This window comes from Cheilinus undulatus, linkage group 17 (genome assembly GCF_018320785.1).
Source record: "Cheilinus undulatus linkage group 17, ASM1832078v1, whole genome shotgun sequence".
Taxonomy (NCBI): Eukaryota; Metazoa; Chordata; class Actinopteri; order Labriformes; family Labridae; genus Cheilinus; species Cheilinus undulatus.
The window spans coordinates 524,141-552,075 of NC_054881.1; the positions used below are offsets into that span (position 1 = coordinate 524,141).

Here is a 27,935-nt window from a genome sequence, read left to right on the forward strand (position 1 = left end):
AAAACAGTTATTTCTGAAACACTGAGCATCAGAGACCTGGTTTAAATAAAGTTATTTCAAAAACTCTGAGTATCAGAGACCCGGTTTAAATAAAGTTATTTCAAACACACTCAGTGCATCAGAGACCCGGTTTAAATAAAGTTATTTCAAACACACTCAGTGTATCAGAGACCCGGTTTAAATAAAGTTATTTCAAACACACTCAGTGCATCAGAGACCCGGTTTAAATAAAGTTATTTCAAACACACTCAGTGCATCAGAGACCCGGTTTAAATAAAGTTATTTCAAACACACTCAGTGCATCAGAGACCCGGTTTAAATAAAGTTATTTCAAACACACTCAGTGTTTTGGTTTCAGGTGTGATGTTGAATATGAGGGGTTCCCAAACTCTCAGACCAGAGACCAGGGGCCCCTACTTTCCCTGGAGTCTGGATCCCCCCTCTGCCAGTTTTCATGGACGGACTCTCTGCTCTCAGATTCATCATCAGCCCGGTTACCCCTCTCCAAGATGGCGGCCGCGCTCCTACGAGCAGCCTTGTCCCAGGCAGCATCTACGTCTGTTGATCTATGTTGTTTTCTCCGCTCGTCGTCGCTTCTCCCCTACTCTCTGCGTAACTACGTCATGACGTACGGAAGCGTCTCCGCGGAGAGGGAGACGGTAAAGAGAAGTTCGGCACGAGCGACTTTCTTCTTCTTTCTTCTTTTCTTCTTCGTCTGTTGGTCTGCGCTCAGCTCGGAGGGTCGGACTCCGGAGACGGAAGAGTCCAGCAGAGTCCAGAGGAGTCCAGCAGAGTCCAGCAGAGTCCAGGAGAGTCCAGGTGAGTTCTCCGAGTCTAGACTGTCAGTGACCTCTGCTAGCTCTGCTACAGACCCGGACTCCTCGGTAAAGGGGGGCACTTTAGACCTTTACTGGTCATGTTATTGATCGTCCAGGTGATCGATCCTCCCTGGATCCCCCATAGACCAGCACGGAGCAGACAGGTGGTTCGGCAGGCGAAGAGCTCACCTGGACGGCCGTGATTGGTCCAGAGCTGGTTTAGAGGCTGATGCTGGGTCTGTCAGACACCAGGAAGAGGACCGGATTAAATCTGATCGGAAATGATGATTGATCTTTAATAGGTCAGGACTCTGACAGGTTAGACCGGATCACTGAGTCTAGGTGCTGCTGAGCAGGCGCACTCACCTGTGTGCAGGTAAATCACAGTGAAGATCAAAGTCTGACTGTCAGAGGACAGGTGAGAACGTCCAGGGTCACGTGGTTAGTGTCAGAGCTCACAACATTATAAAATTATAATAAAATAATGTTATTATAACATTACTATCACATCTACTGTTATAATTAAAACATCTTTATAACATTATTATAAAATAATAAAAATATTCTATCAATATTATTACTATCACATCTACTGATATAATTAAAACATCTTTATAACATTATTATAAAATAATAAAAATATTCTATCAATATTATTACTATCACATCTACTGATATAATTAAAACATCTTTATAAAATTATTATAAAATAATAAAAATATTCTATCAATATTATTACTATCACATCTACTGTTATAATTAAAACATCTTTATAACATTATTATAAAATAATAAAAATATTCTATCAATATTATTACTATCACATCTACTGTTATAATTAAAACACATAAAATTATTATAAAATAATAATAAATATTCTATCAATATTATTACTATCACATCTACTGTTATAATTAAAACATCTTTATAAAATTATTATAAAATAATAAAAATATTCTATCAATATTATTACTATCACATCTACTGTTATAATTAAAACATCTTTATAAAATTATTATAAAATAATAAAAATATTCTATCAATATTATTACTATCACATCTACTGTTATAATTAAAACATCGAGCCAATGTTATTATATCTATTATAGTGTATGCTGTCATATTTTACTGTTGGTTTTATTATGTATCTGATACCTCCATTTCCAAAAAAAGTTGGGACACTGTGAAATGTAAATAAAACAGAAGTCAGCCAGTATCTGGAGCATCCAGCTGGTTCTCCTGGCTCAGGTCTAAAGCCTGCATCTCTGATGGTCTGGGGTTGCATTAGTGCCTATGTGGTCAGGAAACACTGAGCCAATAAAACATGAACTATCAATGCTGAGAAGTAAAAGAGAGCTTTTAGAGACACAGATCATACCATCCAGACAACGACTCTGTCAGGACCACATCCATCACAACAGCATGGCTTCACAGGAAGAGAGTCCAGGTCCTGAATGTGGGCCCTGAATGTGGGCCCTGAATGTGGTTCTTGGTCCCTGCTGAACTTCCTGTCTGTTAAAGATTAAGGTGTGATGACCTGGAGGTCAAAGTTCAGCCACGTTGCTGCTGGGCCAATAAAACATGCTGCTTTCTGATTGGCTGCAGGTGTGAGTCACCAATCAACATGGAAGTCTCCTGCTGAAATGTCATGGCCAATAAAACATGAAGCTTTTATTCTGAAATACTGAGCCAATCATGAAGCTTTAATTTGACGGACTCTCAGCAGACATGGTTTTATTCAGGGACCAGGTCTGGATCTGAGACCACCTGACCCCAACATCCAGGTAAAGAGATCAGAACAGGAGAGTCCAGGGTCTAAGTCCTTCAGGTGGACCTGTGAAATATTTGAAATGTGCTCGAGCTTCTGATTGGTCGGACTCAAATATAAAGGCTCATAGATATACAGACCAACACTGCTAATTATCCAGAGAAGTCTGTAAATAAAGTTATTTCAGAGTAAAGTTCATGTTATCTCAGAGATTTATTATCAGAAGTTTCTCAAACACACTGAGGCTCAGAGACCCTCTCTAAATCAGAGGTCACTCAAAGGGTCTGACCAGGGTATCGGCAGTGATCGTTAGTTAATGATTTATTTCAAAACCTAGTGCATCAGAGATCTCCTGGACTAAATAAAGTTCCTGTGTCAAACACACTCACCAATCAGGAAATGACCAGGAAGAATAACAGTCATTTCAAACCCAGCTGAGGAGGAACAGAGCGCCACCTCTCTGAGGAGATCTGCCTGATTATAGAAACGATCAATAAACCAATCAGTTTAAATAAGGAGTGAAGCTCAATGCTAAAGCTGTATAGCCTGTTAATGGTAATGTATTTCAAAGTTAGCATGAAGCTAACAGATGAAGATGTCAGTCCCGGTTTTCTAGAATAATAATCAGAGATCTGAGACTCTGGCCTCAGATTTAAATAAAGTTATTTACAGAAATCAGTGCATCAGAGACCCAATCAGCAGTTGATTGATCAAACACACTCAGTGTTTTGGTTTCAGGTGTGATGTTGAATATGAGAGTTCCCAAACTCTCAGAAACCAGGATGTTAACCAGGGGCCCCGCGAGTCTGGATCCTCTGCCAGTTTTCATGGACGGACTCTCTGCTCTCAGATTCATCATCAGCCCGGTTACCCCTCTCCAAGATGGCGGCCGCGCTCCTACGAGCAGCCTTGTCCCAGGCAGCATCTACGTCTGTTGATCTACAGCTGCTCAACGCTCGTCGTCGCCTCCCTACTCTCTGCGTAACTACGTCAGTGAGTCTGTGGCTGTGGAGTCGGCATCGCTGAGAGACGGTAAAGAGAAGTTCGGCACGAGCGACTTTCTTCTTCTTTCTTCTTTTCTTCTTCGTCTGTTGGTCTGCGCTCAGCTCGGAGGGTCGGACTCCTGTTTGAACAGGATAGACACTCATATTTTAAATCCAGCAGAGTCAGCAGAGTCCAGGAGAGTCCAGGTGAGTTCTCCGAGTCTAGACTGTCAGTGACCTCTGCTGCTCTGCTACAGACAGACTCCTATTTTAAAAGGGGGCACTTTAGACCTTTACTGGTCATGTTATTGATCGTCCAGGTGATCGATCCTCCCTGGATCCCCCATAGACCAGCACGGAGCAGACAGGTGGTTCGGCAGGCGAAGAGCTCACCTGGACGGCCGTGATTGGTCCAGAGCTGGTTTAGAGGCTGATGCTGGGTCTGTCAGACACCAGGAAGAGGACCGGATTAAATCTGATCGGAAATGATGATTGATCTTTAATAGGTCAGGACTCTGACAGGTTAGACCGGATCACTGAGTCTAGGTGCTGCTGAGCAGGCGCACTCACCTGTGTGCAGGTAAATCACAGTGAAGATCAAAGTCTGACTGTCAGAGGACAGGTGAGTATTATAACATTACTATCACATCTACTGTTATAATTAAAACATCTTTATAACATTATTATAAAATAATAAAAATATTCTATCAATATTATTACTATCACATCTACTGATATAATTAAAACATCTTTATAACATTATTATAAAATAATAAAAATATTCTATCAATATTATTACTATCACATCTACTGATATAATTAAAACATCTTTATAAAATTATTATAAAATAATAAAAATATTCTATCAATATTATTACTATCACATCTACTGTTATAATTAAAACATCTTTATAACATTATTATAAAATAATAAAAATATTCTATCAATATTATTACTATCACATCTACTGTTATAATTAAAACATCTTTATAAAATTATTATAAAATAATAAAAATATTCTATCAATATTATTACTATCACATCTACTGTTATAATTAAAACATCTTTATAAAATTATTATAAAATAATAAAAATATTCTATCAATATTATTACTATCACATCTACTGTTATAATTAAAACATCTTTATAAAATTATTATAAAATAATAAAAATATTCTATCAATATTATTACTATCACATCTACTGTTATGATTAAAACATCGTTATTATGTTATTATATCTATTATAGTGTATGCTGTCATATTTTACTGTTGGTTTTATTATGTATCTGATACCTCCATTTCCAAAAAAAGTTGGGACACTGTGAAATGTAAATAAAACAGAAGTCAGCCAGTATCTGGAGCATCCAGCTGGTTCTCCTGGCTCAGGTCTAAAGCCTGCATCTCTGATGGTCTGGGGTTGCATTAGTGCCTATGTGGTCAGGTCTAACATCTGGAGAGGAACTATCAATGCTGAGAAGTAGAGAGAGCTTTTAGAGACACAGATCATACCATCCAGACAACGACTCTGTCAGGACCACATCCATCACAACAGCATGGCTTCACAGGAAGAGAGTCCAGGTCCTGAATGTGGGCCCTGAATGTGGGCCCTGAATGTGGTTCTTGGTCCCTGCTGAACTTCCTGTCTGTTAAAGATTAAGGTGTGATGACCTGGAGGTCAAAGTTCAGCCACGTTGCTGATTCAGGGTCGTTTCCTCGATGCTGCTTTCTGATTGGCTGCAGGTGTGAGTCACCTCAACAGGTGGAAGTCTCCTGCTGTTGTCATGGAAACGCTCATGTCTGATAGAGACTCAGAGCTCTGATCATCTGTGGGGACGGACTCTCAGCAGACATGGTTTTACTTCAGGGACCAGGTCTGGATCTGAGACCACCTGACCCCAACATCCAGGTAAAGAGATCAGAACAGGAGAGTCCAGGGTCTAAGTCCTTCAGGTGGACCTGTAGGGTCTGTACCTGTGCTCGAGTTTCTGATTGGTCGGACTGTGTGAGTGCAGCAAAGGCTCATGGGATATCATCTTTGGGACACTTGAAGGAAGTCTGTCCTGGAGGTTTTTCAGAGTAAAGTTCATGTTATCTCATTTATTATCAGAGGAGTTTCTCAAGCTGAGGCTCAGGGGCCTCTCAGAGGTCAGAGGTCACTCAGGGTCTGACCAGGGGTCGGCAGTGATCGTTAGTTAATGATTTAGGAACTAAAACCTAGAGGTGTCTGTTCTCCTGGACTAAAACAAACTACTTCCTGTGTCTGTGGCGTACCACCAACAGGAAATGACCAGAGAAGAAGAAGGTAACAGTCATGTGACCCAGCTGAGGAGGAACTAGCGCCACCTCTCTGAGGAGATCTGCCTGATTATAGAAACGATCAATAAACCAATCAGTTCGACTGGAAGGAGGAATGAAGCTCAATGCTAAAGCTGTTAGCCTGTTAATGGTAATGTCCATTCTGAGTTAGCATGAAGCTAACAGATGAAGATGTCAGTCCCGGAGAGTTTTCTAGAAGAATAATCAGAGATCTGAGACTCTGGCCCTCAGATTTAACGTCTCTACAGAAATCAGTTTAACCAATCAGCAGTCTGATTGATACGGGGCGATCGACAGCAGAAATGGGGGGAGAGAGAGAGAGATGCTGACTGACATACAGGAAACAGGATGTTAAGTGTTGCCCGCGGCGATAACTGTCCTTCCTGTTAATGTTAATGGTGCCCTGATCTAATTGGCTGATAGCAGACAGACCCTCCAAGGGCTCTCATTGGCTAACTCCGACTCTGGTAGCCTCGGGGCCTGACAGCCAATCAGATTACAGCAGGACAGCTGCTCAACAACGTCAGGCCATTACCACGGTAACGTGTTCAGTGAGTCTGTGGCTGTGGAGTCGGCATCGCTGAGAGGACGAGGAAGGTAGGACGGAGACGTTCCTATCAACTTTAACCATTTATTCTTCAGGATTTCAGGTTTTTAAATATTTAATCCTGTTTGAACAGGATACAGACACTCATATTTTAAATATTTAATCCTGTTTGAACAGGATACAAACACTCATATTTTAAATGTTTAATCCTGTTTGAACAGGATACAGACACTCATATTTTAAATGTTTAATCCTGTTTGAACAGGATACAGACACTCATATTTTAAATATTTCATCCTGTATGAACAGGATACAGATGCACATATTTTAAATATTTCATCCTGTTTGAACAAGATACAGACACTCATATTTTAAATGTTTAATCCTGTTTGAACAAGATACAGACGCTCATATTTTTAAATATTTAATCCTGTTTGAACAGGATACAGATGCTCCTATTTAAAATATTTCATCCTGTTTGAACAGGATACAGACGCTCATATTTTAAATATTTCATCCTGTTTGAACAGGATACAGACGCACATATTTTAAATATTTAATCCTGTTTGAACAGGATACAGACACTCATATTTTAAATGTTTAATCCTGTTTGAACAAGATACAGACGCTTGTATTTTTAAATATTTAATCCTGTTTTAACAGGGTACAGACACTTATATTTTTAAATGTTTAATCCTGTTTGAACAGGATGCAGATGCTCATATTTTTGAATTTTTCATCCTGTTTGAACAGGATACAGACGTTTTTATTTTTAAATATTTCATCCTGTTTGAGCAGGATACAGATGCTTTTATTTTTAAATATTTCATCCTGTTTGAGCAGGATACAGATGCTCATATTTTAAATATTTCATCCTGCTTGAACAAGATACAGATGCTCATTTTTTAAAATATTTAATCCTGTTTGAACAGGATACAGACACTCATATTTTTAAATATGTAATGGTGTTTGAACAGGATAGAGACACTCAAATTTTAAAATATTTAATCCTGTTTGAGCAGGATACAGACACTCATGTTTTTAAATATTTAATCCTGTTTGAGCAGGATACAGACACTCATATTTTAAAGATTTAATCCTCTTTAAACAGAATACAGATGCTCATATTTCAAATTTTTAATCCTGTTTTAACAGGGTACAGACACTTATATTTTTAAATATTTAATCCTGTTTGCGCAGGATACAGACGCTCATATTTTAAATATTTAATCCTGTTTGAACAGGATACAGATGCTCCTATTTAAAATATTTCATCCTGTTTGAACAGGATACAGACGCTCATATTTTAAATATTTCATCCTGTTTGAACAGGATACAGACGCACATATTTTAAATATTTAATCCTGTTTGAACAGGATACAGACACTCATATTTTAAATGTTTAATCCTGTTTGAACAGGATACAGACACTCATATTTTAAATGTTTAATCCTGTTTGAACAAGATACAGACGCTTGTATTTTTAAATATTTCATCCTGTTTTAACAGGGTACAGACACTTATATTTTTAAATGTTTAATCCTGTTTGAACAGGATGCAGATGCTCATATTTTTGAATTTTTAATCCTGTTTGAACAGGATACAGACGTTTTCATTTTTAAATATTTCATCCTGTTTGAGCAGGATACAGATGCTTTTATTTTTAAATATTTCATCCTGTTTGAGCAGGATACAGATGCTCATATTTTAAATATTTCATCCTGCTTGAACAAGATACAGATGCTCATTTTTTAAAATATTTAATCCTGTTTGAACAGGATACAGACACTCATATTTTTAAATATGTAATGGTGTTTGAACAGGATAGAGACACTCAAATTTTAAAATATTTAATCCTGTTTGAGCAGGATACAGACACTCATGTTTTTAAATATTTAATCCTGTTTGAGCAGGATACAGACACTCATATTTTAAAGATTTAATCCTCTTTAAACAGAATACAGATGCTCATATTTCAAATTTTTAATCCTGTTTTAACAGGGTACAGACACTTATATTTTTAAATATTTAATCCTGTTTGCACAGGATACAGACGCTCATATTTTAAATATTTAATCCTGTTTGAACAGGATACAGATTCTGATGGTTTATAGATTTACAAACTCGGCCTCCTCAGTCATTATCAGGATAATTTCAGCCTCTAGGTCATGGTCTAACAGCTCTCAGTGACACTGAACGAATGAAAGCACAGAGGGATTGTGGGATATGTATTCCTCTTATTCCTGATATAACAGCTGTACCTGTTCAAGTGGCTGGTCTTCTCCAGGACCCCTAAACCCAGACTAAACCAGTATAATCGAAGCATGTGTGGACGACTGCTGATCATGATCTGATATTTCAGACTCAGCTATCCCAGTGAAGGTAGATTAACCCTTTAGTTACCTCTGTTCATACGTGTGTCTGTGGTCATGTGACATGGTGAACTGTTAAAGGATGCTGGCAGGATAGACCTGTAGAACCATGACAGCGAGTCCAAGAACACACAGAGGCTTATCAGGAGGACTGTGGACCTGGTTTATGGTCTCAGTGCTGTTCAGACTCCATCAGGACAGACGGTCACATGATCTCCCTGTCACATGATCTCCTGTCTTAATGACACTGCACTGGCTGCCCATTTCTTTCAGGATTGATTTTAAGATTTTACTCCTTACTGTTAAAGCTCTTCACGGTCTGGCCCCTGAATATGTATCTGAGCTGTTGTCCCCTTACCATCCAGTGCGCAGCCTGAGATCCTCAGGCAGGAATCTCCTTATTGTTCCCACCTCAAACTTTAAAACAAAAGGCGACAGAGCATTTGCTAGTAGGGCGCCTCGGCTATGGAGCGACCTGCCTGAGGATCTCAGACTAGCTACATCAGCGTCTTCTTTTAAATCCCTTTTAAAAACATATCTTTATCGGAAAGCCTTCTTGTGAACTGTGTTTTACTTATGATCCCTTGTTTATGTCATTGTTTTTTCATTGGTCTAGGTTTTTAAAATTACATCCAATTTTTCTTTTTCTTTTTATTCTTTTATTTAGTCTGTCAGACTTGTTGCTGGTGTGTTCTTCTATTTTTTATTGATGATTATTTTCTTTTTATTGTGTTTTTCACTGATGAACTTTGATGTTTTGTAAAGCACTTTGTAACTTGGTTTTGATAAGTGCTATATAAATAAACATTATTATTATATTGTTATTATTATTAGAAACAGCTCTTCATCCTCATTGGTCAGAAAAAATATGAAAATTACAAAATGACCAATAAAATGTTCACTTCATCTAAATTTAACATTAAAGGGTTAAAAGTTAAACTGTTAATAGTTCCTGATGTTTCTGCAGCTGCACGTTTAGTTCTGAATAAACCTCATCACCACTGATCTGGACTCAGACTGATGGATTAAACTAGGGCTGGGTCTCTGATCTGGACTCAGACTGATGGATTAAACTAGGGCTGGGTCTCTGATCTGGACTCAGACTGATGGATTAAACTAGGGCTGGGTCTCTGATCTGGACTCAGACTGATGGATTAAACTAGTGCTGGGTCTCTGATCTGGACTCAGACTGATGGATTAAACTAGTGCTGGGTCTCTGATCTGGACTCAGACTGATGGATTAAACTAGTGCTGGGTCTCTGATCTGGACTCAGACTGATGGATTAAACTAGTGCTCGGTCTCTGATCTGGACTCAGACTGATGGCTTAAACTAGGGCTGGGTCTCTGATCTGGACTCAGACTGATGGATTAAACTAGGGCTGGGTCTCTGATCTGGACTCAGACTGATGGCTTAAACTAGGGCTGGGTCTCTGATCTGGACTCAGACTGATGGCTTAAACTAGGGCTGGGTCTCTGATCTGGACTCAGACTGATGGATTAAACTAGGGCTGGGTCTCTGATCTGGACTCAGACTGATGGATTAAACTAGGGCTGGGTCTCTGATCTGGACTCAGACTGATGGATTAAACTAGGGCTGGGTCTCTGATCTGGACTCAGACTGATGGCTTAAACTAGGGCTGGGTCTCTGATCTGGACTCAGACTGATGGATTAAACTAGGGCTGGGTCTCTGATCTGGACTCAGACTGATGGATTAAACTAGGGCTGGGTCTCTGATCTGGACTCAGACTGATGGCTTAAACTAGGGCTGGGTCTCTGATCTGGACTCAGACTGATGGCTTAAACTAGGGCTGGGTCTCTGATCTGGACTCAGACTGATAGCTTAAACTAGGGCTGGGTCTCTGATCTGGACTCAGACTGATGGATTAAACTAGGGCTGGGTCTCTGATCTGGACTCAGACTGATGGCTTAAACTAGGGCTGGGTCTCTGATCTGGACTCAGACTGATGGCTTAAACTAGGGCTGGGTCTCTGATCTGGACTCAGACTGATGGCTTAAACTAGGGCTGGGTCTCTGATCTGGACTCAGACTGATGGCTTAAACTAGGGCTGGGTCTCTGATCTGGACTCAGACTGATGGCTTAAACTAGGGCTGGGTCTCTGATCTGGACTCAGACTGATGGCTTAAACTAGGGCTGGGTCTCTGATCTGGACTCAGACTGATGGCTTAAACTAGGGCTGGGTCTCTGATCTCAGTCTAGAATTTCAAAATCACAGCAGATATATTATCTCTTTAACCTGAAACATGTCTAAACACCAATGTGATACCAGTATGATACCAGTGTGATACCAGTGTGATACCAGTATGATACCAGTATGATACCAGTGTGATACCAGTGTGATACCAGTATGATACCAGTGTGATACCAGTGTGATACCAGTATGATACCAGTGTGATACCAGTGTGATACCAGTATGATACCAGTGTGATACCAGTGTGATACCAGTGTGATACCAGTGTGATACCAGTATGATACCAGTGTTATACCAGTATGATACCAGTGTTATACCAGTGTGATACCAGTGTGATACCAGTGTGATACCAGTGTGATACCAGTATGATACCAGTGTTATACCAGTATGATACCAGTGTGATACCAGTGTGATACCAGTGTTATACCAGTGTGATACCAGTGTGATACCAGTGTGATACCAGTATGATACCAGTGTTATACCAGTGTGATACCAGTGTTATACCAGTGTGATACCAGTGTGATACCAGTGTGATACCAGTATGATACCAGTGTGATACCAGTATGATACCAGTGTTATACCAGTGTGTGTGAGACCAGTGTGATACCAGTGTGATACCAGTGTGAAACCAGTGTGAAACCAGTGTGATACCAGTATGATACCAGTGTTATACCAGTGTGATACCAGTGTGATACCAGTGTGATACCAGTGTGATACCAGTATGATACCAGTGTTATACCAGTATGATACCAGTGTTATACCAGTGTGATACCAGTGTGATACCAGTGTGATACCAGTATGATACCAGTGTTATACCAGTATGATACCAGTGTTATACCAGTGTGATACCAGTGTGATACCAGTGTGATACCAGTGTGATACCAGTGTTATACCAGTATGATACCAGTGTTATACCAGTGTGATACCAGTGTGATACCAGTGTGATACCAGTGTGATACCAGTGTGATACCAGTATGATACCAGTGTGATACCAGTGTGATACCAGTATGATACCAGTATGATACCAGTGTGATACCAGTGTGATACCAGTATGATACCAGTGTGATACCAGTGTGATACCAGTATGATACCAGTGTGATACCAGTGTGATACCAGTATGATACCAGTGTGATACCAGTGTGATACCAGTATGATACCAGTGTGATACCAGTGTGATACCAGTATGATACCAGTGTGATACCAGTGTGATACCAGTGTGATACCAGTGTGATACCAGTATGATACCAGTGTTATACCAGTATGATACCAGTGTTATACCAGTGTGATACCAGTGTGATACCAGTGTGATACCAGTGTGATACCAGTATGATACCAGTGTTATACCAGTATGATACCAGTGTGATACCAGTGTGATACCAGTGTTATACCAGTGTGATACCAGTGTGATACCAGTGTGATACCAGTGTGATACCAGTATGATACCAGTGTTATACCAGTGTGATACCAGTGTTATACCAGTGTGATACCAGTGTGATACCAGTGTGATACCAGTGTGATACCAGTGTTATACCAGTATGATACCAGTGTTATACCAGTGTGATACCAGTGTGATACCAGTGTGATACCAGTGTGATACCAGTGTGAAACCAGTGTGAAACCAGTGTGATACCAGTATGATACCAGTGTTATACCAGTGTGATACCAGTGTGATACCAGTGTGATACCAGTGTGATACCAGTATGATACCAGTGTTATACCAGTATGATACCAGTGTTATACCAGTGTGATACCAGTGTGATACCAGTGTGATACCAGTATGATACCAGTGTTATACCAGTATGATACCAGTGTTATACCAGTGTGATACCAGTGTGATACCAGTGTGATACCAGTATGATACCAGTGTTATACCAGTATGATACCAGTGTTATACCAGTGTGATACCAGTGTGATACCAGTGTGATACCAGTGTGATACCAGTATGATACCAGTGTTATACCAGTGTGATACCAGTGTGATACCAGTGTGATACAAGTGTGATACCAGTGTTATACCAGTGTGATACCAGTGTGATACCAGTGTGATACCAGTATGATACCAGTGTTATACCAGTGTGATACCAGTGTGATACCAGTGTGATACCAGTGTGATACAAGTGTGATACCAGTGTGATACCAGTGTGATACAAGTGTGATACCAGTGTGATACAAGTGTGATACCAGTGTTATACCAGTGTGATACCAGTGTGATACCAGTGTGATACCAGTGTGATACCAGTGTGATACAAGTGTGATACCAATGTGATACCAGTGTGATACCAATGTGATACCAGTGTGATACCAGTGTGATACAAGTGTGATACCAGTGTGATACAAGTGTGATTCCAGTGTGATACCAGTGTGATACCAGTGTGATACAAGTGTGATACCAGTGTGATACCAGTGTGATACAAGTGTGATACCAATGTGATACCAGTGTGATACCAGTATGATACCAGTGTGATACCAGTGTGATACCAATGTGATACCAGTGTGATACCAGTGTGATACCAGTGTGATACCAGTGTGATACAAGTGTGATACCAGTGTGATACCAGTGTGATACCAGTGTGATACAAGTGTGATACAAGTGTGATACCAGTGTGATACCAGTGTGATACCAATGTGATACCAGTGTGATACCAGTGTGATACCAGTGTGATACCAGTGTGATACCAGTGTGATACAAGTGTGATACCAGTGTGATACCAGTGTGATACCAGTGTGATACCAGTGTGATACCAGTATGATACCAGTGTGATACCAGTGTGATACCAATGTGATACCAGTGTGATACCAGTGTGATACCAGTGTGATACAAGTGTGATACCAGTGTGATACCAGTGTGATACAAGTGTGATACCAATGTGATACCAGTGTGATACCAGTGTGATACCAGTGTGATACCAATGTGATACCAGTGTGATACCAGTGTGATACCAGTGTTATACCAGTGTGATACCAGTGTGATACCAGTGTTATACCATTTTAGTACCAGTGTGATACCAGTTTAATACCGGTTTAATACCATCATGCAATCATCTTTTTTTTTTTTTTTTTTAGAAAAGTTCCACTTCAGCTCCCACTCTTCTTTAAACTCACATTGTCTTAGATCAGTAGCGCTGTCTTTGTTTGAGTTTGACTGTAGAGAGGGCCAGAGTACTGTGCAGGATGATGGCTCCAGTCTCTATGTGCTTGTTTGCATACCCAGACCCTCCCTCCATCACTAACGGGACTTCAGTCTCCACTTTTTTAACATCCGGGCTCTCAGAGAGTTTGACTGCAGAGAGGGCCAGAGTACTGTGCAGGATGATGGCTCCAGTCTCTATGTGCTTGTTTGCATACCCAGACCCTCCCTCCATCACTAACGGGACTTCAGTCTCCACTTTTTTAACATCCGGGCTCTCAGAGAGTTTGACTGCAGAGAGGGCCAGAGTACTGTGCAGGATGATGGCTCCAGTCTCTATGTGCTTGTTTGCATACCCAGACCCTCCCTTCATCACTAACAGGACTTCAGTCTCCAATTTTTTAACATCCTGGCTCTCAGAGAGTTTGACTGCAGAGAGGGCCAGAGTACTGTGCAGGATGATGGCTCCAGTCTCTATGTGCTTGTTTGCATACCCAGACCCTCCCTCCATCACTAACAGGACTTCAGTCTCCTCTGTTTCGGTCTTCGGTCTTCATGGCCGTGTTTAGGTACCCCAGGGTAACGGGCTAAAGTTTTACTGCCCAGTCCTAATGGGAGCTGCTTCGTTAGCATAGCTAACATTCTGTTTGTCGTTGTTATTGTTCTATCTGCATACTCAGAAGCACGCTGATCTGTGATTGGTCAAAAATGTACTGCTAGCAGAAAGTGTTGGTGTGCTGAAAACGCTGGCCTGTGGCCAACTCTACCTTTAAATATCCTGAGATAGAGGCTAATGTGGCGCTCTTTGTTTCAGACATGGACCAGACCATGGGGACCGACCACGCCCACCACCACCATCATCAAACCATGCCCCCGCCCACAACCAGCGGACATGACCACGGAGGAGGACACGGAGGAGGAGAGCACGAAGGACACGGAGGGATGGTGAGATACGGGATGTTAGCACGTTAGCATGTTAGCATGTGGAGGCTAGGAGAGGAGACATGGACATGGAGGGAAAGCTGCCCAGCGGACCAATCACAGGCTCTGAAGTCTGCATGGTCATGGTGTGTTGTTAGGGTTACACTGTTAGGGGGCGTGTCAGAGAAGGATTGGCTTACTTAAGTCTGGTTTTATGCTGGTTTTTATTGAAACAGCGTTCTGGTCTAACTGACCTTCATCAGGAAGGACCGCCCAGCTCTTCAGTTATCCAATCAGGAGCCTCTGGGATTGCTGATCACCTGGAGCTGGTTAGGTCATCAGCTAGCTCCACCCCTGGAGAGCGTTTCACCCAGGATGGAGTTAGAATGGGACTTCAGGAGTTAGATCAACTCTGAGTAGTTTAACCCTGGTCTGACTGTTCCTGGGTGTGATGCTGAGTCAGCAGAGAACAGTTCAGGGACAGCCTGTTAGCATGCTAATGCTAATGCTAATGCTGTTGTTGTTGTTGTTGCCTAGGCGATGACCTTCTACTTTGGCTATGAGAACGTGGAGCTGCTGTTCACCGGTCTGCTCATCAACTCACCTGGAGGTCAGTTATTGATCACTGAAAACTGATCACTGATTATTGATCACTGAAAACTGATCACTGATTATTGATCACTGAAAACTGATCACTGAAAACTGATCACTGAAAACTGATCACTGATTATTGATCACTGAAAACTGATCACTGATTATTGATCACTGAAAACTGATCACTGATTATTGATCACTGAAAACTGATCACTGAAAACTGATCACTGAAAACTGATCACTGATTATTGATCACTGAAAACTGATCACTGATTATTGATCACTGAAAACTGATCACTGAAAACTGATCACTGATTATTGATCACTGAAAACTGATCACTGATTATTGATCACTGAAAACTGATCACTGAAAACTGATCACTGATTATTGATCACTGATTATTGATCACTGAAAACTGATCACTGAAAACTGATCACTGAAAACTGATCACTGATTATTGATCACTGAAAACTGATCACTGATTATTGATCACTGAAAACTGATCACTGAAAACTGATCACTGAAAACTGATCACTGATTATTGATCACTGAAAACTGATCACTGATTATTGATCACTGAAAACTGATCACTGAAAACTGATCACTGAAAACTGATCACTAAAAACTGATCACTGATTATTGATCACTGAAAACTGATCACTGAAAACAGATCACTGATTATTGATCACTGAAAACTGATCACTGAAAAAAGATCACTGATTATTGATCACTGAAAACTGATCACTAAAAACTGATCAATGATTATTGATCACTGAAAACTGATCACTGAAAACAGATCACTGATTATTGATCACTGAAAACTGATCACTGAAAACAGATCACTGATTACTGATCACTGAAAACTGATCACTGATTATTGATCACTGAAAACTGATCACTGAAAATGGATCACTGATTATTGATCACTGAAAACTGATCACTGATTATCGATCACTGAAAACTGATCACTGATTATTGATCACTGAAAACTGATCACTGAAAACTGATCACTGATTATTGATCACTGAAAACTGATCACTAAAAACTGATCACTGATTATTGATCACTGAAAACTGATCACTGAAAACTGATCACTGATTATTGATCACTGAAAACTGATCACTGATTATTGATCACTGAAAACTGATCACTGAAAATGGATCACTGATTATTGATCACTGAAAACTGATCACTGATTATCGATCACTAAAAACTGATCACTGATTATTGATCACTGAAAACTGATCACTGAAAACTGATCACTGATTATTGATCACTAAAAACTGATCACTGATTATTGATCACTAAAAACTGATCACTGATTATCAATCACTAAAAACTGATCACTGATTATTGATCACTGAAAACTGATCACTGAAAACTGATCACTGATTATTGATCACTGAAAATGATCACTGATTATTGATCACTAAAAACTGATCACTGATTATTGATCACTAAAAATTGATCACTGATTATTGATCACTGAAAACTGATCACTAGAAACTGATCACTGATTATTGATCACTGAAAACTGATCACTGATTATTGATCAGTAAAAACTGATCACTGATTATTGATCACTGCAAACTGATCACTGCAAACTGATCACTGATTATTGATCTCTGAATATTGATCACTGAAAAACTGATCACTGATTATTGATCACTAAAAACTGATCACTGATTATTGATCTGATCATTGATCACTGATTATTGATCAATGATTATTGATCTCTGATTGTTGATCTCTGTTTATTGATCTGATTATTGATCACTGATTATTGATCTCTGATTATTGATCACTAATTATTGATCTGATTATTGATCTTTGGTTATTGATCGCTGATTATTGATCTGATTATTGATCTCTGATTATTGATCACTGATTATTAATCTGATTATATATCACTGATTATAGATCACTGATTATTGATCTGATTATTGATCACTGTTTATTGATAACTGATTATTGATCTCTGATTATTAATCTTATTATTGAGCTGATTATTGATCTGATTATTGATCTGATTATTGATCACTGTTTATTGATAACTGATTATTGATCTCTGATTATTAATCTTATTATTGAGCTGATTATTGATCTGATTATTGATCACTGTTTATTGATAACTGATTATTGATCTCTGATTATTAATCTTATTATTGAGCTGATTATTGAGCTGATTATTGATCTGATTATTGATCACGATAATTGATCTGATTATTGATCACGATAATTGATCTGAATATTTATCTCTGATTATTGATCTGATTATTCATCACTGTTTATTAATCTGATTATTGAGCAATGATTATTGATCACTGATTATTGATCACTGATTATTTATATGATTATTGACCTGATTATTGATCACTGATTATTGATCTGATTATTGATCACTGATTATTGAGCTCTGATTATTGATTCATGTCTGATTTCTCTGGTGTGTAACTTCACAGTAATAATGATTTTTTAGCCCCTCCCCTCTGTTGTGTGAACATGTGCGGTCTAATAGTTTATGTCTTGATCTCAGCTGACAGCAGTACTGGTATACATACTAATATTAAAGTAACTCGTTTCTAGTTACTGTAGCTGTGATTAACTCAATGATATAGATCATTACTGTTGTAGTAACTACCTGGTAATGTGTAATAGATTACTTTTTTGAGTAACTTAACCCCACTACTGGTAATCACTGACTCCGCTCTTCCCTAATGCCGTCCAATCAGAGATGGTGGGGGCGTGTATCGGTGTCTTCCTATTGGCCGTCCTGTACGAGGGGCTGAAGATGGGCCGTGAGGCGCTGCTGCGCCGCAGTCAGGTCAACGTCCGCTACAACTCCATGCCTCTGCCCGGGGCCGATGGGACGGTCCTGATGGAGACGCACAAGACTGTCGGGTAGGTGGCTAACACTAACGTTAACGAAGAAGAGGGGGGGTTGCCATGGTAACACAACTGTAACGTCTCCAGAGTGATCCTAGTACATATTTGATACCAAGGCAAGAAAAGAAAACTGATTCACCAGGAAAAGGACAAGATGAGCAAAAGAAGGACCACAGGGGGGCGCCAAACACGAAACACTGGCAGGAGCTTTAAAGGGGTTTATGTCTGACATTAGAGAGAGACTATGATTATTTAAGACTAGTTTTTATATAATATACATAGAATATATTTAAATAGAATATCCAGACATTACCTGATCATATTTACATTATTATCTATTTACAGAATAAATAAAACAGTGATTAATAAATTTTTAATCATTATTGATCAGTCATACATAGAATATTACGTCATATTTGTATTTCTTGATTATTATCAAACATTCATCTGCCCACTGTCAGCTCAATGATTGACAATCAGTGTGTGGAGGGGGCGGAGCTTCCTGTTACAATTGTGCCCCGCCTCTCAGGACACTCACCCAGGTAAAGGTAGACTTCATAGACCAGGTGTGGTTCTGGTTCTGTTATGGTGAATTTCTACTGTGTGGTACCGACCCGACTCTCCTAGTTCTTTTGTTTTCCATCAGGGTTTTTGCCTGGTACCTGTAACCCCTAACTTCGTACCTGTTGCCTCTTACCTGGTACCTGTTACCCCTAACCTGGTACCTTTAACCCCTTACCTGGTAACTGTTACCCCTAACCTGGTGCCTGTTACCCCTTATCTGGTACCCGTTACTCTCTACCTGGTACCTGTTACCCCTTACCTGGTACCTGTTACTCTCTACCTGGTACCTGTTACCCCTAACATGGTACCTGTTACTCTCTCCCTGGTACGTGTTACCCCTTACCTGGTACCTGTTACTCTCTACCTGGTACTTGTTACCCCTAACATGGTACCTGTTACTCTCTACCTGGTACGTGTTACCCCTAACATGGTACCTGTTACTCTCTACCTGGTACGTGTTACCCCTTACCTGGTACCTGTTACTCTCTACCTGGTACCTGTTACCCCTTACCTGGTACCTGTTACTCTCTGTCTGGTACCTGTTACCCCTAACATGGTACCTGTTACTCTCTATCTGGTACCTGTTACCCCTAAAATGGTACCTGTTACTCTTTACCTGGTACCTGTTACCCCTTACCTGTTACCCCTTACCTGGTACGTGTTACCCCCTAGCTGATACCTGTTACCCCCTACCTGGTACCTGTTGACCCCTTATCTGGTACGTGTTACCCCTTACCTGTTACCCCTTACCTGGTACCTGTTGACCCCTTATCTGGTACGTGCTACCCCTTACCTGTTACCCCTTACCTGGTACCTGTTGACCCCTTACCTGTATGTGTTACCCCTTACCTGTTGACCCCTTACCTGTACGTGTTACCCCTTACCTATTACCCCTTACCTGGTACCTGTTGACCCCTTACCTGGTACGTGTTACCCCTTACCTGTTGACCCCTTACCTGGTACCTGTTGACCCCTTACCTGGTACGTGTTACCCCTTACCTTTTACCCCTTACCTGGTACCTGTTGACCCCTTACCTGTACGTGTTACCCCTTACCTGTTACCCCTTACCTGGTACCTGTTGACCCCTTACCTGGTACGTGTTACCCCCTTACCTGTTACCCCTTACCTGGTACCTGTTGACCCCTTACCTGTATGTGTTACCCCTTACCTGTTACTCCTTACCTGGTACCTGTTGACCCCTTACCTGGTACCTGTTGACCCCTTACCTGTACGTGTTACCCCTTACCTGGTACCTGTTACCTGGTACCTGGTACCCCCTAGCTGATACCTGTTACCCCCTACCTGGTACCTGTTGACCCCTTACCTGGTACCTGTTGACCCCTTACCTGTACGTGTTACCCCTTACCTGTTACCCCTTACCTGGTACCTGTTGACCCCTTACCTGGTACGTGTTACCCCCTTACCTGTTACTCCTTACCTGGTACCTGTTGACCCCTTACCTGTACGTGTTACCCCTTACCTGTTACTCCTTACCTGGTACCTGTTGACCCCTTACCTGGTACCTGTTGACCCCTTACCTGTACGTGTTACCCCTTACCTGGTACCTGTTACCTGGTACCCCCTAGCTGATACCTGTTACCCCCTACCTGGTACCTGTTGACCCCTCACCTGGTACGTGTTACCCCCTTACCTGTTACCCCTTACCTGGTACCTGTTGACCCCTTACCTGTACGTGTTACCCCTTACCTGTTACTCCTTACCTGGTACCTGTTGACCCCTTACCTGGTACCTGTTGACCCCTTACCTGTACGTGTTACCCCTTACCTGTTACTCCTTACCTGGTACCTGGTACCCCCTAGCTGATACCTGTTACCCCCTACCTGGTACCTGTTGACCCCTTACCTGGTACCTGTTGACCCCTTACCTGTATGTGTTACCCCTTACCTGGTATGTGTTACCCCTTACCTGTTACCCCCTACCTGGTACCTGTTGACCCCTTACCTGGTACGTGTTACCTCTTACCTGGTACCTGGTACCCCCTAGCTGGTACCTTTAACCCTTTATCTTGTACCTGGTACCCCCTACCTGGTACCTTTAACCCCTTACCTTGTGCCTGGTACATGTGACCCGTAAAACTGGGACCTAGTACCTTTTACCCATGACCTGAAACCCTTTTGCCGTCCCATGGTACCTCTTACCCTTTCTTTGATGTTCCCTCTGTTGAGGTTCCTGGCAAGCTGAGTTGATACTAAAATATGACGTTGAGTCAGGGCTGACTTCTGATTGGTCAGAGATTATCGTCTCCAGTGGGACGTCCTCCACAGGGATCAAACCCTCTGATGGTCGTCATCGTCTAAACGCACCTGTTCTCTTCAGGAGGATTTAGTCTCCCAACTTTAAACCGTCTCTGGAACAAAACTGGTCCCCCTCTGAGACCTAAAGAACCAGGTCCACGATCACCCCCATGTGACTGAAGCTTGGCACAGCAGTGCTACAATGGCCCCGCCCACATTGATGGTGTCCTTACAGTATTTACCGTAATGGAGACCAGAGTGCCTGGTACCAAACCAGGCAGAGTCTAGCTGAGTCGAGTCTGTACCACATAACGATGTTTCCTGTTGGAGATGTTCCAATCAGACGAGTCCTGAATAATTAATGAGCTTCAGCCCGCTCTGATTGGAGCATCTCTCCATGTCTACCTAAACGGAGGAGGGGACTTTAAAATAATGAGTAAGGTTAGGGTTTTAAGGAAATGTAAAAGCTGAATTCAGACTGACTTCTATAAAGATACCAGAGGTCTGACTGATCAGATCTGTATTGATCGATCAGCTGATGAAGTATTGATGATCAGGATGAATGAGTGAAGCTTTAACATTTCTGTTTCATTAAAACGTCTCTGAGGATTCTGCTTCTTTTCTGCTGCTGAGGTGTTTCTGTCTGCAGGTTGCGCTCTTCTGTCTTAATCACACTGTTGTTAATGTGGAGGGGGCGGGGCTAACATTCAGTACGTCTACATGCTCTGTAAAGTCTGGGTCCAGCTCCATCAGGACAGTAATCTGGACTACCATCCTCGTCCCATGTTCACACCTGAGACCCATGAAAACCCCTCTGACTGATGTTCACACCTGAGACCCACGAAAACACCTCTGACTGATGTTCACACCTGAGACCCACGAAAACACCTCTGACTGATGTTCACACCTGAGACCCACGAAAACACCTCTGCTGTTTGACATTAAAACCCACTGACCAGGACACAGAATGGTTCAGAGTCCATGGAGCGTGCTCAGACTTGGATTAACTTAACTCAGTCTGACTTTGATAAACTTGGTTATTCTGACTTTGATAAACTCGGTTAGTCCGACTTTGATAAACTCAGTTAGTCTAACTTTGATAAACTCAGTTAGTCTGACTTTGATAAACTCGGTTAGTCTGACTTTGATAAACTCAGTTAGTCTGACTTTGAAAAACTCAGTCTGACTTTGATAAACTTGGTTAGTCTGACTTTGATAAACTCAGTTAGTCTGACTTTGATAAACTTGGTTAGTCCGACTTTGATAAACTCAGTTAGTCTGACTTTGATAAACTCGGTTAGTCTGACTTTGATAAACTCAGTTAGTCTGACTTTGATAAACTCAGTTAGTCTGACTTTGATAAACTCAGTTAGTCTGACTTTGATAAATTTGGTTAGTCCGACTTTGATAAACTCGGTTAGTCTGACTTTGATAAACTCGGTTAGTCTGACTTTGATAAACTCGGTTAGTCTGACTTTGATAAATTTGGTTAGTCCGACTTTGATAAACTCGATTAGTCTGACTTTGATAAACTCGGTTAGTCTGACTTTGATAAACTTGGTTAGTCTGACTTTGATAAATTTGGTTAATCCGACTTTGATAAACTCGGTTAGTCAGACTTTGATAAACTTGGTTAGTCTGACTTTGATAAACTTGGTTAGTCTGACTTTAATAAACTCAGTTAGTCTGACTTTGATAAACTCAGTTAGTCTGACTTTGATAAACTTGGTTAGTCTGACTTTGATAAATCTGGTTGGTCTGACTTTAATAAACTCAGTTAGTCTGACTTTGATAAACTTGGTTAGTCTGACTTTAATAAACTCGGTTAGTCTGACTTTGATAAACTTGGTTAGTCTGACTTTAATTAACTCGGTTAGTCTGACTTTGATAAACTCGGTTAGTCTGACTTTGATAAACTTGGTTTGTCTGACTTTGATAAATTTGGTTAGTCCGACTTTGATAAACTCGGTTAGTCTGACTTTGATAAACTCGGTTAGTCTGACTCTGATAAACTTGGTTAGTCTGACTTTGATAAACTCAGTTAGTCTGACTTTGAAAAACTCAGTCTGACTTTGATAAACTTGGTTAGTCTGACTTTGATAAACTCAGTTAGTCTGACTTTGATAAACTTTGTTAGTCCGACTTTGATAAAACTTGGTTAGTCCGACTTTGATAAACTCGGTTAGTCTGACTTTGATAAACTCAGTTAGTCTGACTTTGATAAACTCAGTTAGTCTGACTTTGATAAACTCAGTTAGTCTGACTTTGATAAATTTGGTTAGTCCAACTTTGATAAACTCGATTAGTCTGACTTTGATAAACTCGGTTAGTCTGACTTTGATAAATTTGGTTAGTCCGACTTTGATAAACTCGATTAGTCTGACTTTGATAAACTCGGTTAGTCTGACTTTGATAAACTTGGTTAGTCTGACTTTGATAAATTTGGTTAATCCGACTTTGATAAACTCGGTTAGTCTGACTTTGATAAACTTGGTTAGTCTGAGTTTGATAAACTTGGTTAGTCTGACTTTAATAAACTCAGTTAGTCTGACTTTGATAACCTCAGTTAGTCTGACTTTGATAAACTTGGTTAGTCTGACTTTGATAAATTTGGTTGGTCTGACTTTAATAAACTCAGTTAGTCTGACTTTGATAAACTTGGTTAGTCTGACTTTAATAAACTCGGTTAGTCTGACTTTGATAAACTCGGTTAGTCTGACTTTAATTAACTTGGTTAGTCTGACTTTGATAAACTCGGTTAGTCTGACTTTGATAAACTTGGTTATTCTGACTTTGATAAATTTGGTATGTCCGACTTTGATAGACTTGGTTAGTCTGACTTTGATAAACTCGGTTAGTCCGACTTTGATAAACTTGGTTAGTCTGACTTTGATAAACTCGGTTAGTCCGACTTTGATAAACTCGCTTAGTCTGACTTTGATAAACTCGCTTAGTCTGACTTTGATAAACTCGGTTAGTCTGACTTTGATAAACTCGGTTAGTCTGACTTTGATAAACTCGGTTTGTCCGACTTTGATAAACTCAGTTAGTCTGACTTTGATAAACTCGGTAAGTCTGACTTTGATAAACTTGGTTAGTCTGACTTTGATAAATTTGGTTAGTCTGACTTTAATAAACTCGGTTAGTCTGACTTTGATAAACTCTGTTAGTCTGACTTTGATAAACTCGGTAAGTCTGACTTTGATAAACTTGGTTAGTCTGACTTTGATAAACTTGGTTAGTCTGACTTTGATAAACTCGGTTAGTCTGACTTTGATAAACTCGGTTAGTCTGACTTTGATAAACTCGGTTAGTCTGACTTTGATAAACTCGGTTAGCCTGACTTTGATAAACTCGGTTTGTCTGACTTTGATAAACTCAGTCTGACTTTGATAAACTCGGTTAGTCTGACTTTGATAAACTCGGTTAGTCTGACTTTGATAAACTCGGTTAGTCTGACTTTGATAAACTCGGTTAGCCTGACTTTGATAAACTCGGTTTGTCTGACTTTGATAAACTCAGTCTGACTTTGATAAACTCGGTTAGTCTGACTTTGATAAACTCGGTTAGTCTGACTTTGATAAACTCGGTTAGTCCGACTTTGATAAACTCGGTTAGCCTGACTTTGATAAACTCGGTTTGTCTGACTTTGATAAACTCAGTCTGACTTTGATAAACTCAGTCTGACTTTGATAAACTCGGTTAGTCTGACTTTGATAAACTCGGTTAGTCTGACTTTGATAAACTCGGTTAGCCTGACTTTGATAAACTCGGTTTGTCTGACTTTGATAAACTCGGTTTGTCTGACTTTGATAAACTCGGTTTGTCTGACTTTGATAAACTCGGTTAGTCCTGACTTTGATAAACTCGGTTAACCTGACTTTGATAAACTCGGTTAGCCTGACTTTGATAAACTCGGTTTGTCTGACTTTGATAAACTCAGTCTGACTTTGATAAACTCAGTCTGACTTTGATAAACTCGGTTAGTCTGACTTTGATAAACTCGGTTAGTCTGACTTTGATAAACTTGGTTAGTCTGACTTTGATAAACTTGGTTAGTCTGACTTTGATAAACTCGGTTAGTCTGACTTTGATAAACTCGGTTAGTCTGACTTTGATAAACTCGGTTAGTCTGACTTTGATAAACTCGGTTAGTCTGACTTTGATAAACTCGGTTAGCCTGACTTTGATAAACTCGGTTTGTCTGACTTTGATAAACTCAGTCTGACTTTGATAAACTCGGTTAGTCTGACTTTGATAAACTCGGTTAGTCTGACTTTGATAAACTCGGTTAGTCTGACTTTGATAAACTCGGTTAGTCCGACTTTGATAAACTCGGTTAGCCTGACTTTGATAAACTCGGTTTGTCTGACTTTGATAAACTCAGTCTGACTTTGATAAACTCGGTTAGTCTGACTTTGATAAACTCGGTTAGTCTGACTTTGATAAACTCGGTTAGTCCGACTTTGATAAACTCGGTTAGTCCGACTTTGATAAACTCGGTTAGTCCGACTTTGATAAACTCGGTTAGTCCGACTTTGATAAACTCAGTTAGTCTGACTTTGATAAACTCGGTTAGTCTGACTTTAATAAACTCAGTTAGTCTGACTGTGATAAACTCAGTCTGACTTTGATAAACTCGGTTAGTCTGACTTTGATAAACTTGGTTAGTCTGACTTTAATAAACTCAGTTAGTCTGACTGTGATAATCTCAGTCTGACTTTGATAAACTCGGTTTGTCTGACTTTGATAAACTCAGTTAGTCTGACTTTGATAAACTCGGTTAGTCCGACTTTGATAAACTCGGTTAGTCCGACTTTGATAAACTCGGTTTGTCTGACTTTGATAAACTCGGTTAGTCTGACTTTGATAAACTTGGTTAGTCTGACTGATGATCTCGGTTACACTAAAACCGTAATTTGACTTTTATGACTGCATGTAAATGTACTGAAGGAGGCTTATGCTAATGCTAACCCTTGCTGTATTAGCTGCATTTAAAGTGTGCTAAAGCTAGCTGGTGTAGAACTACATTAAAGGTGATGGGACATACATGAATGCTAACTCATCTAACTCAGAACTTTAAAATGAACGCTGTAGCTGCTGTTAGCTTAATGCTAATGGTGCTAATTTTAGCGTCTTATTTTTAAACTAAAGTAAAAATGGTCAGCAGTACATTCATGCTAATGCTAACAAAAACACAAACTGTCAATGCTAATGAGGCAAATGCTAACTGCCTTATCTTTCACTACAGACAGCGGATGCTAAGCCCCGCCCACTTCCTGCAGACCTTCCTCCACATCGTCCAGGTGGTCGTCAGCTACTTCCTGATGCTGGTCTTCATGACCTATAACGCCTACCTCTGCATCGCCGTGGCGGCGGGCGCGGGCATGGGCTACTTCCTGTTTAGCTGGCGAAAGGCGGTGGTCGTGGACATCACAGAACACTGCCATTAGCCGCTAGCTAGCCACCGTTAGCTAGCATCTGTAGTTTTGATTTCTGCTGATCACAATCAATAAAGGCTAACTCACCTGTCCACTCTATGTTAGCGTGCTAGCTAACCAGTGTTAGCACTAGAGGACGACACTAAGGTAACCATGGTAACAGCCTGCTGTAGGTTAATGTGCACACTAACGTCTGTAGTTAGCAATGGTTTAATGAATCTCCACCGGCCAATCACAGTTCAGATCAGCTCAGAGGACTCTGATTGGCCAAAATCTCCTTTTTGTTTATTTGTAACTTTAGTGCCATAACACCTGAGGGCTAGCACTGCTAGCTCAGACATTAGCACACTTAGAATTCATTCATTTATCAGTTAGCTTTGTTAGCATGTAGCTAAAGAGACCCTTCAAAATAAAACGCCAACATTTATCTACAAAATAAAACATTTAAAGTTTCGTTTTGACAGAAATGAAGTTTTTTTAAGTTTTTGTTTCTACTTTTTTATGTTTGTGAGCCAATCAGAGCTCAGAGGTTTTTCAGAATAAAACCCGTTTCCTCTTTGAATATAAACATAAAAATAAAGATTTAAACCATGAACAGCGTCTCCACCGCCGGCCTTAAGCCACGCCTCCTGCCTTAACCACCTGTGAACTCGGGAGGTGAAAGGAAGTTTTATTTTGAAAGTTTAAAGCCTCCTGATCCGCGCCCTCTACTGGTGTGTTTGTGAATAGTGGCGATTTATTGGTTCACTCTGACAGGTGGGCGGAGTTTACTCACTGGACCAATCAGGTTGCAGGGACAGATCTGTTTCTGGAGTTTTATTGTGAAATTATTTGTTGAGGTTTTCCTGTTAAAGAGAGCACAGCGACACCAAGTGGACAGACGTGCTCTACTGTGGGCCTGTCAGTGTGATGTCATCGTGATGTCATCGTGATGTCATTGTCCGTTGATGTAAATGAAGGAAACTGTCTTTATAATGTCGAAAAATGCTGGAATCATTAAAAGATGAATAAAGTTTATGAAGAAAACCAGCGTCTGCTCGTTTGTTGAAATGAACTTTAACCTCCTCAGATTTACTGAGTGTACAAAAAAACCTGCCATTAAATCAGCATACATCAATATTTTTTT

At 40.4% G+C, this 27,935-nt stretch overlaps 1 protein-coding gene across 2 annotated transcripts; it reads left to right on the forward strand.

Moving 5' to 3' along the window:
* The first annotated feature begins 615 nt into the window (after positions 1–615).
* Positions 616–27,835, forward strand: slc31a1 (solute carrier family 31 member 1). 2 transcript variants are annotated; one of them, XM_041810117.1, is made up of 5 exons: positions 616–819; positions 14,961–15,091; positions 15,605–15,677; positions 18,395–18,563; positions 26,620–27,835. In XM_041810117.1, exons 1-5 carry the CDS (start codon positions 624–626, stop codon positions 26,819–26,821), a joined length of 771 nt encoding a protein of 256 aa, XP_041666051.1. In that variant the 5' UTR covers positions 616–623; the 3' UTR covers positions 26,822–27,835. The 2 variants fall into 2 exon arrangements, with proteins under 2 accessions (XP_041666051.1, XP_041666052.1); XM_041810118.1 differs by lacking the exon at positions 616–819 and adding an exon at positions 3,760–3,776.
* The last annotated feature ends 100 nt before the right edge of the window (positions 27,836–27,935 follow it).

Coding starts and splice junctions, on each gene's coding strand:
- slc31a1 (XM_041810117.1), top strand. CDS start 624: ATGACGTACGGAAGCGTCTCCGCGGAGAGGGAGACGGTAAAGAGAAGT. Junction 820..14,960: donor CAGAGTCCAGGAGAGTCCAG/GTGAGTTCTCCG, acceptor TCTTTGTTTCAG/ACATGGACCAGACCATGGGG. Junction 18,564..26,619: donor GAGACGCACAAGACTGTCGG/GTAGGTGGCTAA, acceptor CTTTCACTACAG/ACAGCGGATGCTAAGCCCCG.